Source organism: Melozone crissalis, unplaced genomic scaffold (assembly GCF_028551555.1).
Source record: "Melozone crissalis strain CALT ecotype California unplaced genomic scaffold, PUWL_Pcris_2 ptg000036l_1, whole genome shotgun sequence".
Taxonomy (NCBI): Eukaryota; Metazoa; Chordata; class Aves; order Passeriformes; family Passerellidae; genus Melozone; species Melozone crissalis.
Window position 1 is genome coordinate 10,740,948 of NW_026535814.1, and position 20,390 is coordinate 10,761,337.

At 35.1% G+C, this 20,390-nt stretch overlaps 1 protein-coding gene across 4 annotated transcripts in view; it reads right to left on the reverse strand.

Moving 5' to 3' along the window:
• NIPBL (NIPBL cohesin loading factor) overlaps positions 1 to 20,390 on the reverse strand; it is a 147,641-nt gene that overhangs the window by 41,348 nt on the left and 85,903 nt on the right. For 3 of the 4 annotated variants that reach the window (XM_054283263.1, XM_054283261.1, XM_054283262.1), the window contains 2 exons: positions 14,273 to 15,793; positions 715 to 897 (listed from right to left, as the gene is read on the reverse strand). In XM_054283263.1, coding sequence (XP_054139238.1) covers positions 715 to 897; positions 14,273 to 15,793 — 1,704 coding nt within the window. The remainder of the gene's footprint in view (positions 1 to 714; positions 898 to 14,272; positions 15,794 to 20,390) is intronic. The other variant, XM_054283264.1, reaches the window with a different exon arrangement.

The window sequence follows — 20,390 nt, forward strand, 5'->3', positions numbered from 1 at the left end:
CCCAAAACACTATATATTGTAAAAATTCATTAAGATGTTTCTATAAACAAAGGTGCAAAACTTGGGAGAAACATCATTATAGGCAAGATTGTTTCTAAGGCTAACAGGTTTCTCCTGTAGCCCTGCATGGATACATAGTTCAGACTAACTAATTCACTTTGTTCTAACAAAGCAAATGGTATTTTGAGAATTCATCAAGAATAACTTCCATTTTTCAAGGAATATGACAAGAGAAATATTTTAGGAAACATCTGTGCAGTAAGATTCTCAATTTACTATGTTACAAAAATTCAAGAGGGGATCTTCCACTTTTCTTATCAATAAAACTAAGAAGTAGTCAAGAATTTATTTCTCGCTGCGCACACTTGTATGTAAATTCAGTGCTTCTTTAGAGGGTTTTTTCCTTATTCTGAACAGTTAGAAATGTTTTATGGTACAACTGAAAGCAAAAAAAAAATCTAGGGAGCAGTTTCCAGTAAAGTAATCAGGAAAATAAATTTAACAACCCACTGCTTTTTGTCTTGGATGAAAAACTGCAATCAAGTATTTTTTCTTTTAAAAGAGAAACAAGGGTTCTTGGCCAGGCGGTTATCAGGACAGCAAACTTGGGACTGTATGTTTTAAGGTAGCCAACTTAAAAAAGACGTTTATCTTTTTGTAAAAACAAAATATTCACTTTTTTTACCTTAAGGAACAGAATTATGTACTACTTACATTCAAAAGCTTCTTCACTGTCATTATCTTCATCAGAACTGATTTCAGCATATTTTGGTTTCTCATTAACTGTGCTACGTTTGCGCTTGTTCATTTTCACACGTTCACAAAGTGGCATGGTGGATTCAATCTCTGCCAGGAGCTCAGGAGGCAACTCCTTTAACACTGACTGATCTATGCTACCTATTAGTGGAGAGTAAGAAGAGCAAATGTGAACGTGAAGACAAAAAAGAGGGACCAATACTACAATCCTGTCTCAGGAACCACTCACAGGATAACCACTAGCAATCAGTTAGATCACAGTTACATAGACCTAAATGTATTTTACAGCCTTTTTTTAAAGTCCACACTACAATTAGAAATAATAACACAATAAATTGCACACACATTTCCTTCAATAAAATATTTTCAGTCATAAAAATGAATTACTTTTGAACCACCTTTTCAATTACCTTTGTAGGATGATATCCTTGCTCTATTTCACAAAGTTTAGTTTCATTTCAGTTCATCCTCTGAATTTATCAGGTTTTCTAACAGTTGTAAGTAAATTATGGATTCTTAGTCCCTCATTAACATTTCTGTTTACTATCATTCATAGTAATTAGTGTACCCAAGACAGTACTATTCCCTTTTCCAGTAAGAACAGACAACCTGTGGCAAAACTTGCGGGGTCATACACCTAAATACAGGCCAAATCATTGAGAACTCAGCTTTTGCTTCAGATTTTTTCTTACCTCCTGCTGGTAGTTTGACGATGCAATGAAAATTGTTGCTTGATTTTTTTCAAAACAAAATTGAAACATTTTTTTTGAATACAGACAAACAGCTAGCTGAACCACAAATCAGGATTCTTTTCCACAGTGATAAATATGTAGACAATATCACACTATTCTTATGATTTTGAAACCAAGATTAAGCCCATGTGCAGTTAGAAAGAAATTTGCAGGCAAAATTTTTCCAATTGACACAAGGAAAACAAATCAATTCAAAAGTATTTCTTTTGTTTATTTGATGTCCTATTTTTATTTATCGAAGAACCTACTATACAGATTTGCAGGTTGTCAGACTAAACTGCTAATCTTTTTCCAGCAATGGAAGAAACATTTTTGCCTTAAGTGTCTCTCTCTCCTTCTCGATGCATACTGTATTATTTAGAGAGGAAATCACCTCCAAATTGTTACGCACACATTCAGCCAAAACCCCCTATCTCCTGGATGATAATACATACTACATCACTACACTAACTTTCTAAAACTTATGTCCATTTTTGTGTTACTATCCTAACTTTTATTGCAAGATGGATTTTTTCTTTCTCTCTTTAAACATCTTTAATTGGAATTAGAAGAGTATTACCATGAGATTCCACCATCAAAATATACTTTGCAAGTCATTCAAAAAACAATTTAACTTCAAATATTGTTGTTTTTGAAGCGACATAGTGAAACATAAACAAAGTAATAATAATAGTTAAAGTTGTCCCTGCTTTCTTCACATTGTGCTCACTGTTACCTATTTGTGTTAGGTTGCCATCCTTATACAATCAAATTTCTCATGTACCAAAGCTAGTTAAATTATCAATATTGCTTTTGAAAATGATGAAAAACATTTAATGGTGTGGTTGGCCATGTTTCTCAGTTAATGATTAATTTTGTGGGCTATGCACTTGACTTCAGATGGGTGGAAGTACAGCAGCATGGGCAGACCATCTCCTCTGTACCAGCAGCTGCCTGGATGACAGCGAGGTCCAGGCTGAATGCTGCAGAGCTGTGCATCTGAGCACTGTGTCCCCATACTTTGTATGCCTACACAGCACATGAGGAGCTTACACCCAGCCCCAGAACGCAGAAAAATTTAAATATACAAGTTTTAACACAATTTCCACAGATTAAATTCATAGAGGGCTCTAAATCCAGGTTTTCTAGTATGTATTTTCAAGTTTTTGACCATTGGTAATTTCATTAAAATCAGCAGGACTATACACGTAGCATGAAGTGAAAAAAAATTGACTACTTTAAATATTTCTAATTTTATCTCTATCTCAAAATTTTCAAGTTTCTATTTCTCCAGTGCTAAATTCAACTACTGCTTCATTTGCACTCTCTCCTGTTACAGGTATTTCAGATTACTGTACAAGCTTACCCATTTTTCTTTTATTAGGAAATAGGTAAAGCTTCATTTATTCAAGTAGAGAACACCAGAAAACAGAACAGATAGAATTATTATAAAGCTCTCTATAAGCTATCATTGAAGTTTCTCTTTCTGTCACAATGTTCCCTGAAGTAAGTGTGCCACATACCCAGTTTCCTTAGCTGCTGAGGATTGTAAACAACCAAATCTACGGAGTTTTACTTATGCCATACAGAGGAGTTAAGCATTACTGTACATGTATGTACAATTCTAATATATACGGAGAAGGACTTATCAACCTTTCTGAAGAAAATCAGCCATTTTCTGTACTTTTGGTCAAGTCTGGAGCTTGTTAAGATTTATTTTACTCTATTAATTATGCTGCCTTTAGTCAGGGCAGCTCAAAAGTCATTAGAAATATCTTACTAAAATCCTTCTTTAATATCTTCGATTTTATAATGTAGGCAGTGGGGGTTTTTTTCTTCAGAGTGGTAAAGAAATACTTACAAGAATTCAGCTCACCTAAGAATCCAGTCACATAGCAATAAGAATTAGGTTATAAAACACATGCTAATGCCTTTTCAGTTTATGGGAAACTTTATAAAACAATTAATAGGATATGTAACAAAAACCTTTTTAAAATCGAAAAATCCATGTACAATCACTTTCAAAATTTTTTGCTAAGTTTGCTAAGACCTAGTAGCTACTTCCATGTCTTCATTCACTTACACTTGGCTCTAGCATGCATGGCTTTTTAAATAGTAAAAAAGACTTCATTAAAAAGTTACTTGATAATTTAATAGAATGCCCAAATATCTTGCTGAAGGACTGTCAGCACCAATGGAAAAACTTCATTTTCTGCAATGTGTGTGATCAGTGTACACCATGTCTCAAATGAGACTATAGGCATATGTATTCTTCAGATGTCATTTACACATAATTTCAAAACTTCTGCAACTGTTAAAGGAAACAACTGGGAAAAAACCCAAACAAACAAAACCAACCAACCAAACATCCAAAAGAAAAAAACCCCCAAAACACAAACAAACAAATGAACAAACAAACAAAAACCAGAAGAAAAGTACCATCATAACAAAATATTTCTCTTATTGCCAGGAAGAGCATTCTAACCAACTCCACACTGGTGAGACCAAAGGGAAGACATAGAAGAATAATTCATTTCACAGAACTGCATACATGAACAGTCACTTCTACAGTGCTTCTCCAAACATATGCAATGCTCTCCACAACCTACATGCAAGTTACTTCCCAGAGAAGAATAAATTATTGGTTTTGCTTGATTGCTAGCATCAAAAAGTTTGTAAGGAAAGATGTTAATGAATCTTCATCTACTACTCAATGCCCACTAACCCTCAAGATAACTTGTTTTCTCACCAAGCATTTATTTACAAAAAATAACACAGTTAAAGATCAATCAGAGAACCTCATTGAGAAACTAATTAATCTGTAAGACTGGTCTTATATCTTATTATAGTCTGGGAAGTTTTTCAGAGGGTTTTACTGTGCATAGTAGAAAAATTTCTATAAATATCTAGAGGATATTTATATATTCTATTACTATATATTATATATATATATGTATATCTACATATATGTGTGTATATATGTATATATATAGTAATATATATATACATATATCTCATTACTATATATCCTAATACTATTTATATAAGATTTCTTTCTCCACATATGGCTTAAAAAACTAATGGAAAAGAACAGATCTGATTCACAGCTCAGTATTGTGTTTTGCAGCTTCAACTTTGTAAAACAGCTTTAGCTAACGTTTATGCATATGCTATCTTTAGGAGGATCCAGTATCAATTTGTGTTGACTTTGCAAGTCAATTAGATCTTCCTGATCCTGGCAGATCATCCTTCAAGAGAGGTTAAACAGTAAAAAAGGTAACATCCTTATGGACTTTCGCTGGGTCCATTCAATACGGACAGCACAATTATTTTTTGACTTAACAATCTGTGCTCATATTAGTTTCACCTTGATGTAACAACTTTCAAACAAGCACCCATGGAAAAGAGGATGATTCTTACTGATGGTTAGGTGAGCTTTCCAGGATCAGAGAGGCTGTTTCTATCATGAAATCAAAATCAACATGAATAAACTCTTATTTTCTCTTTAATTATTTATCTTTGCTTTCCAAACTATGGAACATAACTGCATGGTTTAGATCAGATCTTGGTACAATTTCTTGTGAACTATGAGACACCAAGATTAAAATACACTTAGAAATCTAAACTCTGAATTGCTATTTTCGTACCTATGAGACAGTTAATACAGTGGAAATATAAATATATTTCTGTTTCTGCAAAACTGCAGTTAATGCAAATTCATATTTGTAATCTCTCTCTGTATCTTGATTTTAAAATGCACCTTTTCCAACTATGAAGACATTATATGAAAGAACACACAAGGGTGTGAGAAGGGAATAATGCCACCTGTTTGGGGTGAGGATATGAATCTTCCCATTTCTCAGCATTTAGAAATTGAAGTCTGACCACTGAATTTCTATACTAGAGAACTGTCACTCGTCTTCATTTGGACATTTAAAAAAAGCCCTACTGACTGCAGCTCACTTTTGCCCTTTTCTTGCTCCTCTTTTGTTACAAAAGACATTATACCTGCCACTGGACTTTTCTTATTTTGCCAATGACTAATGTATCCAGTCTTGTTATTATTTCAGAGAGACTAAGCTCACCTTCCTTAAATATCCTCTCTGAGCATTTGAGCATTAAAGGATATTCCTCCCTTTTCTAATAAAAGCTTACAGTCTAACTTTTGTCTTATGTTAGGCATATACATGCAGGAAGGAAAGCAGTTTCTTTCTGGATTAGCTCAACCAACTTTGAAACCTGTGCTAAATTAAATAAAATATCCTTATCCTATAAGAAGAGTGTTGCTATCTTGTTGAACAGCCATGCCACTGTAGCTAAAAAAGCAGAGACTTGAAGGTTAAATCTACAGCAAATTCTCAGCAGATAAAGTTGTGTATTAGATAAGGAACTAAAAGAAAAAAAAAAAAGAAAGGACAGAAGTACTTCACTGTGTTATAAACTGTTTAGAAAATAAACACCCTTCTAAAATAGCTAACTATTGTTACAGCATAGCATTCAGGCACTGGAATGCAAAAGGCCACATGAGTGCCTATAAACTCATAAAAAGGTCACTGGCTGAAGTTGAAAAATCTTTGATTCTTTCTCAAGTGTGCAAATTTAATATCATTTCCACCAGGTTCTCTCTTAAAATGCTCCAGTGTGTTCTTTATACGGTGCAGTGAGCCCCTGGTGACAAGTCTGCTGCCTACCAGCTTCACACTTGTCAAAATAATTTTGTGCCCTGAACAGTTTCAGGAACAGAAGGGGAAACACAGGGAAATCCCAGTAATTTTTATAGGTGAATTTAAGTTCTGAGGAGGACATATCTGTTCATATGATGGAAGTTCCACTTTTATCTCAATACCCTATCATCAGCTGAAAAACACATAATCAAATGAATACTGGTGAAAACAAACTGAGTAGGACATTTATGCTCTTTCCTCTTTCCTCTCCTCTTCCCTGCTGTAAAGCTTACGGAAGGGTATACAGCTACATCCTACAGGATGTATCCAAAAGGATATAACCCTCTATTGAGCGCCTTACCCTCTTCTTTTGACTACATATGCGAAGGGATAACTCCAGAGCTCACTTCAGATATACTCATGCCAAAAAAAGGGTGGAGACTGAGATGCCCTCACCACCACCCAAGGGGCTGCACATACAGGGATTCTCTGCTTCAATCAATTCAGCAGGATGGAGAATGGCAATGTTAGGGAGAAGTATGTCCTACATTTCACGGAACCTGCTCTAACATATTTTTTAGAACAATTCTTCCTCAACTGTCCCAACAGTAGCACAATGGAAAGGCTCCCAGCCTAAAAAAAAAAAAAGGAGTTTCGGACTCCCTGCTTTTACTCCAGTCCTTAGCTCAGGCTTTGAAAGACAGGATCCAGACAGGCTGGTCAGAGAAGGATCTGGACATGGTAACAGAATAATTCCATGATACAACAGAGGTCATCATTAACCACAGCTAAGAAACATATATTCAAAAAGAATTTTAAAATAGTACAAAATACTCTGAGAAGAAATAAACATTTTTAGAAGGAGGGAAGGAGGATATTTCAAAAGGAAACTTGGAAATACCCAGGCAGAGAGCGGGGAATACATCCAACACACACTCTCTCTAAATGCCAAGAGAACTCACATTTAGACTGGCATCAATGATGTTCTCAAGCTATATGATTACTGTAGGAACTTACTGCTGGCCTTATTGATGACTTTTTGTCTGTACAGAAATTGACAAAAGGAGCCTACAGCAGCATAGCTTTCCAAGATGCTGTACAAAAAATAAAGGACTACTAAGAATAAAAAGAAGGAAGGTTGGCAATTGAAATAATTATAACGCTGCACAAACTCCCTTGCTTTTATGAATCAGTGTTGGGGGGTGCTTCTGAATTTTGCGGTCATTGCTTTTGAACATATGCGTTGAAATTTAGACCAACTCAATTTATTGTTAAAGAAGTTAAGGTATTTTGTACACTTGCAAAACCCAGCATGCAATTATCTGTTAATATGCTTCTATTAAAACTCCCTTCAGTACTCAAAAGGGGCTTACAAAAAAAGAAGGAGGGTGGCTTTTTACACTGCCAGATAGCAATAAGACAAGGGGGAACAGTTTTAAAACAAAACAGGAGAGACTTAGTCTAGATGTTGGAAAGAAGTTCTTTACTGGGAGAGTGGTGCGGTACTGGAACAAATTGCCCAGAAAAGTTGTGGATGCCCCATCCCTGGCAGTGCCCAAGGCCACGCTGGATGGGGCTCTGAGCAACCTGATCCAGTGTAAGGTGTCCCTGCCCATGGCAGGGGGTAGAAATGAGAAGATCTTTAAGGTAATTTCTAACCCAAACCATTTGTTGACTCTACAATGATTAATGTTTGGGATCTGAAATTTATGACTAATTTATTTTTCCAGCCATGTATTCAGAAGGTTGTTTACTGAGCCTGAGACAAAAGATCTTAATTAAATAAAATCAGATTATTCCTCAGAATTTCTCTTATAAAACAAAACTTTCTATATAAGGAATATAATACAAGCAAAACCTTTGCAGAGAATAAGAAAACCAAAACCATTATTTTACTTCTTATCTGTGACTTCTAGGCACATCAATGCTAATTAACACATAAATGCTTATTTTTCTTACTATTGCATAGAAACATTCTCAGTCCTTATCACTGCAAATATTGCATGAAGCTACTAGTTTTGCTTCTTCAAGATAACAATTACATAATGAACAACAACAAAAGATTGCTGATGTTTTAGCTTTAAATATAAAATAGTACAGGAAAATAGCTTGAGAGATGATTAAACAGAAAGTATATTTAAAGAAAAGTTATTCAATGAAAACAACACTTCAGTAATTTGAAAGACAAAAAAGGTTCCATGCTATTTTTTTCTGTTTGCTGGTAGTATTCCCACAGGGCAAAAAATAAACTCCAATTTTTAAGTAAACAGTTTTAATTTTCTGACATGAAAAGAGTCAGCTAGAACAGCTGACAATGCTGAGCAACAGAAAAGTTAATTCTCCAGAAGCAAATATGAGGCTTTTTGGTATTTGTATTTAGTCAAATTTATCTTTTGGCTAGAAGAAAATTCCAGCCAAAAATTTCAAGCACATATCCCGGCACATAAGCCAAGATCAATATCCACCTTTAGATCCTTAGACACATGAAAAGTCTGCAGTGCATACTGTAATTGACAGCAGACAAATTGCTGGGCCATATTTACACATTTCAATGCATTGCTGCAAAAATTATTTATGCAAAATAGCCTTAGCTATTCCCAGAAACAAGAAGAACTCAATCAAGTATCCATGTCAATGAACCAAGAGCAGTTTTGGACTTTCAAGAAATTGTTCTGACAAGTTAGGTAATAAATGTCTATCACTTACATTTGCCTAAGTAATTTTTCAAAAATCAACTAATTAAACATTGCACTAAATCTGCAAACAGACAAAGCATCATATTTCAGACAAATCAAAGTATCATGAAATTGGTGGTTTGGGTCAAATTCAGTGTTGCTGCTAAGAATTCCATGTGACATACATGAAGTTCACTCTTCCTATCCAGAAAAATACTGTAGGAGCAAGAATCAAAATATTTACCTTAGCAGCAAAGTCTAAAGTAGGAAACAAATAGCAGGAAAGTAGCCACCAGGCAAGGCTCTGTGCTGAAAATGTCTCCTCTATTACCAGTAATAGAACATACATAAGTGCAGTGGCTGATTCCTGCTAGGTACCAATATCAACTTATCCAACATCTACTTTTGAAAAACTAGTACCAAAAATGAAGGCCCCAAAAAGTATGTACAATGCCCACACAAATCCCAGTTACCTTCTGGAATGGGACAGACACACCGTTTCTTAAAATTCTCTGCAAGTAGGAGCAAAACCATTCCAGCACAAAGTATGTTGGAGAAATCAGATCTTCCTTGACTTTAACAAGTCACATATAATTTAGACTTTTAACTGAGCAATGCTTGGAATATTTTTCAGAATGAAACCTTTAAATCCAGGAAAAACACCAAATAGTCAGGGTTCAATGAACAAAGAACATATTAAAGTGGATCCTCTGCAAAGCCAACAAGCATCTTGAAATACTTCTAATGGCACAAGGGTGAGCCAGTTCCTCTTCTAGTCTAGTCAAGATGAGAGGTAGTCATTAACATATCAGAAAAGAGAAAAACTGGAAGACTGTAGAACTCTTATGAAAGTCATAGCTGTTTTTCTATAATTACAATTAAATTTTAGTTTGAAGAAGGTTTAAACATTTGAGCTGAGAAAAGTCTTTATAAATTTTCTGCTGTAAATGCTGAAATACAGTATTTCTTTCCTCTGAAATGTGGCATAATTTTCTACAAATCCACCTGGTGCTGCATCCATAGCAAGATGGTCAGTAGGTTATGACTCTGGCCTCGACACATTCAAATGCAGTTGCTATGGGGAACTTCAGGACAGTCATTTCAAATTCAAGATGTATGGAACTGAGGATTTTCACAATGCTAACCTTTACAAAAGCACAATTTTATGGGAAGCAAGCTGAGTTTCAAACTTTTCCTTTCCCAAGGTAGTATGTTTTTAATGCAGTTATTTCCTTGTGGCCCCTCTGATTTTAGGGTGTCTGTCTCAGCATTAAGAAATTGTTATTTTGGAAACAAATTAGTGTGAACTCTAAAATTTGATGTGTTAACATCCATAACCAAATTTTGCCCTTATAGAATTCCTGTACATGTAGGATTTAAATGAGGTTTAGAACTGGTACTTCCTTTCTGCCCCCTGTTTTCATCTGTACCATTAAGCACCTTTAAGTAGTTTGGCTACACCAACTAGAAATCAGTGAGAGGCATAACAAGTTCACTCAACTGAGCCCACACAATTTGGATACAGCTTTTCATCCTGAAATACTCCCTTTCTTGTCACTACTAGAAGATAATTGATTGCTGTTTCCCAAGTGAAACTATTTCCAACAATGCTAGAACCCAAAGACAGACTGTCATGTTACACAAACACCAAACCAGAGTTACTACACACTCTGAAAAAGTCACCTGGAATTAAAAACAAACAAACCAAAACCCCCAAACAAACCATGTAAGCAGAGAACACAGAAGAATCCAGAAGCATTGTTTTAACGACATAAAGATGATCAAGCAGTAAGATTTTTAGCTGATCCTGTAAAGAGTATGTATGAAGAGCACCTTCAAAGAAACATCAAGTCTTTACTCAAATTTCAGATCAGAGCAGCAGGAAACAGTATATTTAGGAAGACTTGTAGTGAGCAGCAAAACCTGATGTCTTCAGTTCTGTCTTGTGTAGATAATTAAATCCCACAACAATCGACACAATGGAGGAATGGCATTCAGATCAGAATTTTTTTTTCCCTTAAAACAACAAATCCCTTTAGGTGATATAGAAAGATCCAAAAGATGTTTGTTTTGCAAAGACAACCCTTCAAGCATATTATAAACCTACTCAGACATCTTGCAGAGATAGTTACAGTTTCTCTCATTACTTATACTTAACAAAGGAAAATTTGTCCTGTTCAGAATGCAGTAACCACGAAGCTGCTAACAGCTCCCATCCCAACACAGCTGATCAGCATAGCTCTAAAAAAGCAGCAGAGAAGGTGTTCACTGAAGCTCTGAAAAGAAAGGACAGCAAACATGACCTTCTCATTGCAGGCACAAGCTTAAAGGGAAAAGTTTCATGGGTCCCACGACAACATACATTTGCATTAAAACCAAAAAAGACATTAATAGATGTTAAAATCAGACAAAGAAAATGTCACAGTTCATTCTGACGTGGACAAAATTGGCCACAAGACTTCATCACAAGACTCTGCAACAAAAATACTGTGAAAAAAATTCCATAACTTTCCTCTGAGATACAGAATCTTTCAGAAAATGCTCAAAGATCGGGGGAGAGAGAAAAATTACTTCTTCCTTGTAAATGCCAAAAGGGACTCTTGGATTTATTTAATATTAAGGGTCACATACTGTGGCTATCCCCTCCCATTCATAACTTGATAAAATTTCAAACATGTCTATAAAATTTGGTGAAAATATTACCTTGTCTTTTTTGAGTTCAATGCAAATAAAGGCACAAATTTAAAATTTAAAATTTACTAAAACAATGCAAAAAGTTGTATGGACTTTCAGTTTGCAAAGAATTAATTGTAATGTAATGTGAGTCAATTTTATTGAGTTTTGTAATGAATGGGAATTAGCCCCTTAAGACAGAACAACTATCTAAATGGTGTTTTGAACTAGCTGAACAATGATATTTTAAACTGCATTTCAGATAAATTATAGCAATGATGTTGTATATGAGAAAGCCAGTAGAAGACATTTTCTTGAAGGAGGGATGGATGAGAAAGCAAAAAAGAAAAGACAAGAGATACAAGGGTAATGAAATAAGAAAAAGTAAAATATACTAATCTACATGGCATAAGAGGCATGTGAGAATTTGAATAATGATGCTAAAAGGCAAGAATTCACTGGAAAAGAATTGCTACAATCTACTAAGTAGTATAGGATGAACTAAAAGAAGATTTATGAAAATTACTGTTCTTAGTGCATTAAAAAGTTTATAACTAAAAATGGCACCAAGTAAAACAACACTATTTCAACTGGATTGAGGACACCATGTCAGTGGCATGAATACATCTACATCAGTTAACTGTTGACAAATAGACTTTGCCTTATGATTAGAGATATCTATAGAAAATTTGTATCTTTTCAAACACTGGAATTCACCTGGTTAAGTAGCATGCATTCTAGGAAGTAAGTTACCAGAAAAAAAAAAAAAAAAACAGAACTAAATATACACATCAAAAATCTGCAGTTCAAACACACTTTCTCCAAAATCTGCCTGCTGAACACTCAAAACATGATTTGTAAGATAAAAAGAGTTACATTATTCTTTTCATGAAACCTATTTCTATTATCATTGTAAGAACCTTATTCCGAATAGAACTGCAAAAAGACTTGTATCAGATTCAAACCATTTTTCCCTGTAAAACGTGCTCCAAGTTACTTCAAAGTGCAAGAAATGCAAGAAAATGATGACTTCAGAAAGGAAAAAAAAAATGCAGAAAAACATTGTAGAGAAATTATAAGCCTAATGTTAAAATTACTGCATTGCTCATCTGTGACAAGTACTAGAATCATACCAAAAGTCATTAAAACCTTTACACATTACTAAAGCATTCTACATATATAACCACATATAATACAGACTACAAGAAAAAAGTAATTCAGGAACACTTTTGGAAAGCATACATGCACTGCCTATTGTTCAGAAGACTTGTAACTGATTTTCTGCACATAAAAAGGTGTGAATTCAAAATCTATCCTACTGAGACTAGACCTCAGTTCCACCAGAAGGTTTTTAGCATTTTCTATAAAGGACATAAGGGTTTCACGGGACAGCTTCAGATTAAACTGAGAACAAAGAAACCATAATTTTATGGCTAACACTAGATATCTATTATTAGAAATTGAAATTTTGCCTCTTTTGAACTTCAAAAAGGGACAGGGATAATGTTCTTATTCCCAAGACAAAAAGAAATCCCTAACAAGGAGGCTAATATTTTACAAATATGTAAAATACATCACAAATTATTATTAAGGCTTTTTAGAGTTAATATAAACTGGTTAGTAGATAGAAAACAGGCATACCACAAGAAATTAATGATATAGAAAACACCTCTTTACAAGTGCACATAAAACAGTCATACATTCATGAAGATGATTTCTACATAATTTCTTACCAGATTAGCTATGTAAAAAAGTGTTTTAATCTTGAATTCATTATACACCTGGAAATGGATTTATAAATCATCCTCCATACAATTGTAAACCTCTCCTCTGTGTCTATTTTAAGACACAACAACTCTATAAACATAACTATATAAGAAACTTAAATTCTTTAAATGTTAAAAAAAGGAAATCCAACCAGTTAGTAATACTGATTTCACAGTGTGAAATGATCTACTTCAGTCTGAAACCAATGAAGTCAAAATGAAAGTACCAAGAAAAAAAAAGGATCTTGTTTTTAAAAAGTATTAAATCTGCAAAGAGATAATCAGTTAAATATCAAACCTACAAGATATTCTAAATTATTTCCTGTCCATATTACTAATTTCAAAATGCCAGCTAATTGTTCAGCTGTCTTCCTTCTGCATATAACGGACACCAGAGACAATGACAAAAAGAAGTCTCCTACAGATCAAACGTTTTTCTAAGCTACCGTCAGAAAGTCTCAAGTATGGAACCTCCTCAACTGATTTGTGCCTACAGTGTTAAGGAGGTAGGTGGGACTCTGCAACTATGTTCTTACTACCACCATTTAAAAACATGCTTTGGAAAAATCCATTTAACTTCAAATTAAATGCAAAAATAATTGTAGGGCTTGCATAGTGAGTATTTCCCATCATTCCAGCTACAATATTTATAGTAGTGGCAGCCCTTTATACAGACAGACCTAATCAGGTAAAATTATACACACGACAGTTACATTTCACCAGATAAAGGACCATATAAAACTAGTGCAGCTGAAGTACATCTTAAGGCCACTAAAGAGTTGCCAGATTAAGTAGTTGTACTGAAGTAGATAAATAATTTCAGGTACATTTCTAGCAAGATTTCTGATAATGACAAGTCCTTAGACTACTTTCAGTTTATTTCTCACCATATAAGCAAGCATATAAATTATTAAATGTTTGCATTTAATTTCTAACAGCAGAAGTAGAAAGTCTACAAGAACTCAAGTGTAAAAGATACAATTCAATTAATATTAAAACAATCTTACCTTTATTAGGTTTGGTTGACTTGTTCTTGTTAGGTTTAAAACAAGAGCCCCTTGATTTATCTTCTCTGTCCTTAATAAATTTCTGCACATCATCCAAAGAAAGCTTTTGAAGGACAACTACAGGCTTAGCTCCTTTATTTAGATCTTCAACTAGCCCAATCTTCTCTACTTTGTCCTTAGGTTCACCTCTAAATTCAGTTTTCCTTGACTCCTGAGTAACATTGCCATCTTTATCACGTTTGATTTTTGGAATGACAAAATGTTTCAATGCGCCAGATCTTGCCCCCAACAAATAGCTGGGAAACTCTGCTTTATTGTCACCATGTGCTTTATTACTATCTACTTTACTCTTATTACCATCGGTCCTTCGTTCATCCTTGCTGTTTGGTGACTTAAAACCAGGTTTATCAGGTCTTGATTTGCTAGAATCCCCTTTACTTTCCTGTTTAATACGAGGGCTGTCAGGCCTTGATTTCTGATCCCCAGAAGAAAACCTTGAATCACCAGACTCATGCCTGTATTTCCTTTCAAATTTCTCAGGTTTTGAACCATCAGGTTTAATACCATGCTTAGAATCATGTTCATTTTTGTTTGAGGATCTCAAATATTCAGGCCTTCTGATCTTGGATGGATCTCCTCTGTATCTCTCTGATTCCCCCCTGTCCTCAGATCTTTGTTTAAGGCTGTCATGATCACGCCTTGGTGTATCAGAAACTGAGCGCCCATCAGGCCTTGGTTTTGTTGGATCAGGTCGATTTTCAGGTTTCATCCTTGAAGGATCAGACTTCACATCTAGTTTGTGCCTAGGTATTTCAATTTTCTTGTCTGGCAAAGGTTTACTGGAGTCCCTCCTATTATCATGTCTGTGTTTAGGTGTTTCAGGCCTCCCTTCACTCTTCTGTTTCGGTGTTTCAGGTCTGCCTTCACTCTTCTGTTTCGGTGTTTCTGGCCTTTGCCGTATTTCCTGTTTGCCATTATTTTGTTTTCCCTCATTTTGTTTCATCTCCATTTGCCTGCTCTCATTTTGTTTCAATTCTGTCTGTCTGTTCTCATTCTGTTTCACTTCCATTTGTCTGCTTTCATGCTTCACTTCTAACTGCTTGCTCTCATTGTATTTACTTTCCAACCGTCTGCTCTCATTTTGCTGGAATTCCATTTGTCTGTTTTCATTTTGCTGGATATCTGTCTTTTGACTTTCAAAGTCTGACTTTTTCCTAAAAATTTCTGGATGGTTTTCAGGTTTAAATTTAAGAACTCCAACAGTGTCTTCTTGGGGAACACACATAAACCCGTCATTATACTGCTTAATTTCTTCAGGTTTTTTGATGGTGTCCAAATCCTGAGTTACTGTTGCCTGAGAGTCTGCTCTTCCTGCTTGCTGCAGATCAATACTAACCATCAGTGCTGGCCGTGCCCCATTTCCTGTAGAACCTGTCTCCTGAGAAGCTGTTCTATTTCCTCCAGTAGCACCTCCAGCCTCTGGTGGTTTGTTTTCTTGTTTTCGCTTCTTTAGAGGCTTATCTGCAAGTTAAAAGAGAAAAAAATCACAAATTATATATAAAAACTGATAAATGTTCAAGGAAGAATGTCCATTCCCATAACGAATCCTCCACAGCATGGATGTGCACACAAAACAAAATCCACTGAATTTAAAAGCAAGAATAGGACTTCTCTAACTAATACTTTTTAATGTATTCAGACTATCATTCACTGTCCGTTTCCCACAAATGCCAGCTAATCATTAAAAAAACCCTCCCTCAAAACATATGAAATCAAAGGTCCTATGTAATTCCCAAGTGAACCACCTAATAAAGCAGCTGCAATACATAAGGACCAAAAAATCCAACCCCATTAAAAAAACTCCCAAACTCCTTAATTACACTTGAAGCAGAAATCTGAAAAGTCAAAGTTAAGCTGCAACTCCACAACTAGTTTTTGAGGAATACTACTATAGAAGATATCTTCTGCAGATCCAACCTCTTTATTACACAAATACTAAGTAAGCAAGGATCTGCAATGATTACGACAGAGGTTTTCCCCACTTGGTTCAGTGGATCAGCTGGACTTCACACATATTTTAGTCAGGGAACGCACAAACAATGAACAAAACTGATAAAGTAACTATTCCACCCCTCCATGCTTCTCTTTGAAACAAAGCTGTAAACCAAGGGTTGGAGTCTCTACCTTAACACATGCATATTAGGTGGGAGACCGGAGACCGCTACACACTTAAAAACTTGAGATGAAACACAAAGTATTGTGATAATTTTCTGTCAAGAACCTGACTCTGCAATAAGCCCTTCAGTTTACACTAAAAAACATTAGGAGCAGAATACAGAAAAATTAAGTCAACCACCTGTAATTTGGTAGAATTCATAGACATGAGAAGCACATGGAAGTATCCAAAAGAGTATATTTTACCCATATAAAACTACAACCCATTTATATTACCAACACAGAACTCTAAACTAAAAATAATTTCTGCCATGCAAACTAGATGCTTTACCTGCACTAAGGCTTATATTCTCATTTCTCAACTACCACTGCATAATTTGTCAAAAAAAAACCCCTTTCTCTGTAATCAGGGGATAAGATTGTAAGGAATTACTAAACATAGATCTATTGCCAAAATGTCGAGACCACAAATGCAAAGCAAGAAAAATACTGTTCTTTATGCCTAGGTTTGTTGTGCCTTATCACCAGATGCAATGAACCAGCTCTTCATTCAGAGCATGTGAATGTATAGTAAGGAAGATGTAATCAAGAAATAGGGAAATAAATGTCAAAGAAAGAATCCACACAGTCCTCTGGAAATGTAAACCAGAATCACAACATACGAGTTCTAATTTCTTGAAAATTTTTAGAGGATTCTTATTTTGAAATACTTTGAAGGATCACCTCCAAAATTAAAATTAGGCCACAACGACAAGCAATAACATGGTCAATTCCAGTGATGTGAACAGGATTTTTCTCTATCATTTTCATCCTCAAATCTATTTGGATATCTCTAACTTTCTAAAACTCTAAAGTTTTGTACAAGATTTAATGGCTGGAAGACAGGTAAAGACAGATACAATAAACTCCATGCAGAAACTGATCAACTGCAAATAAAGAATTTTGCAAAGCTCAACAGAAGCCTATAGGAATGAATGCCAACTTTGTGATAGACATGTAAGGCAAAATAAATTTTCCAAATCAAAGATGCAGCTTTTCAGCATGGAGATTTTTGCTTTTCCTGTGCTACAGCAACTGCTGGATTCATATGAGGACTTAAATAGATTAATTTTTCTTCACTACGGATTAGAACAAATATGCATACATCCACACACATCATTACCTTACTTCTCAATTAAAACCCTTTACATTTTGAAATCTAAGTTCAGAAACTTGTATTCTTATGAAAAGTTGTCATTTTATTCCAGAAATGCCAGGCACACTGAAAAAGTCCTGAAAAGCTCTGATGGTGGATCTAACAGTAGTCTTTAAGATGTTACTGTTATTCATTATCTGCCCCATTTCTTTAACTGAAGTTATCATCTGTAGCAGAAGGGAACCCACATTAATATTTCCACAACTACTCTCTAATGCATCACCATAAGGCAGTAGTGAAGGTGGTCAGCATTAACCTACCAGGCTGAATGATTCAGCTTTAAGCAAGCAAATGCCTTCCTCTCTTATGCCTACTACAGGAGCAGATGGCCATGAGCTGTGATGCCTTAGACAGCTGTAGCTGGATCAACCAAAACTCACCTTTCAGAGCCCTCATGCTGACGGCACCAAGAACAAACAACCAAAACAATTCAAGTAGGGCCAATTTTCTTGCTTGGACTTCTGTATGGTACCAGGTTCACCATGCTGCTGCTCTTCATCATCCAAAATGTCAAATCGTAAGTTGAGAACACATAAGTAGATGATTACATCACAACTTGATACACATATTCCCTCTAAATACATAGCTCTTCTGATGCACATTCTTCATCTATCTTGACATTAGAATACTGATGTTTTAGTAACTTGACATCTTGCCTGAGAAGAAAGGGACACCTTCACAGTTTAATTTTCTTAGACGGCAAGGTGATTGCAGACAGAGTTACAGATCATTCACAGATTTCTTCTTATTTCCAGTACATCTTGAAAGTGAGCCTCAAAACTAAACTCAATCATTACCACTTTGTCTCTATGAGAATTCTGGATCTAGGACTAAAATGCTGTCCTAAGTATAAGGAAGTATCCAGTTGAACTAGGGCAAAAAAGATAGGATGAATATATAGTACCACTGCCTTCAAAAAGCATAATGAATAAACTCCATTGAATAAGTACAAAAACTTTTGAAGTTGAAATAATAGCTACAAAAATTTGAAAGCTGAAGCAAACCATTGGGTTCTGAGGGCTTCATAAAATCTTGAACTCACTTTCAGCTATACAAGAATTAGAACAGTGAGATGAGAAGAGAGTAGGGAACCTCTAAAAAGAGATGTCTTCAGATCTTCTCTTCCACAGTCAAATATACGGAAATTTGCATACAGCTTCTTCGTTAAGTCATGAGTCCCAATATGAACAGATGAATTTTTACAATATCCATTGAAATATACTTCATATCCTTCAAGGCATCTGTATTCAAACTTCATTCCACAGACAGTAGTATTTTTTGGGGGGGAAAAATATTGGGATCTGGGGCTTCACCAAAATATCAGACTAATGTCTTTCTTTGAAATCTTACAGACCTAGATCTGAAGCTTGTTGCAGTTCCAAATATATTGGGTCACAATCTCTTTAGTCCAATAAAATGTGATCAGGATGTTTTTGCTTACGTCTTTGTAACAGTTTTCATAGTAAAAGGAGTATGTATTAAGTTACAGAAGAGTTTTCTGACTATGTTAATGATTTGGTATACTAGTTCATTGTTTTCAGATTCTTTTCAAAACAATTAATTCACTCCTCCACTTTTCTCTGAGGTTATAGATATACTTAAAATATACCTACATTTTTTCCAATTCCTTTAACAAATCTATTATAGTTCGGAGAACAGTTACTCTATGTATGAATCCTTCTGACTTAGCAAATTCATATGAATGTTCTCTTTACTTTGCAACATGCTCTAAAAGGCAGTACCTTGGAACTCAAAGCAAGATCATAAACTACACTATACTAAAAAATAGTAGAGCTGTTCTATCAAATGAAATTATTCACCATGGCACAAGAAACAAAGCATTACTGGAACCACAAGCTTGACATGGGAAAAAAATAAGCTGGATTTCCAAGTGGTAATCTCCCACAAATCCTCTTATGAACAGTATTCCTGGAGACCAGGTTATTGTCTTCATCTTAGGAAATGTGTATCAAAGTTATGAGTACTTTAAGATTTAGAATTTAATTAATTAGTTACTGTGGAACTTTGTGCAATGAGCCACATTGCACTGAAATAACCACAGACCTCATGAGATATATTTCTGCTGAAACTACAAGGAAATTGTGATTTGAAGACCATTCATCCAGAAAAGAGATATGCTTGGAAGCTGAGGAAGTGTTAGAAGCAGCAGGTGGATGAGGAGAGCTGTTACTATAAATGTATCTCTATTCTTTTACTCACCCTGGAATCTTTCCAAAGCAACAGTCAAGATACCATTAGCACTGAATTCCTCTATATTACTGCTTCCTTGCAAACCTGATAATCCCAGAATAAACTCCTTAAACAATTGAGTAAAATTGGATGATACTCAGTTCTAGAACTGCTTGGTCCATCATATTGAAAATGGGCCTTTTGTAAGTATCTATGAAAAGGCAACAAGTCTAAATAATAACCATCAGCAGGGTTGCTAAGCTTCTTTTTAGCAGAATGGTAACAATTCCTTCTATTAATATTGTTTGGTATACTTATAAATAGACATAACAGATAAATTTTTGCTTCCCCATTTTACACCCTGCAAGGGACTCAGTGGAAGACTTCATATTCAAAATGCTCATATGTAAATGTTCTCCTCTTTGGGGACACAAAAAAGATTGATTCTCTTATGTTGAATTCTAGATGAACTATTTAAATGGTAATTGAAAGTATGAATTTTGGTTTTGTAAAGGATAACTTTTAAGAGTTTTATGTCTTGAAACCTCTAACTCTTCT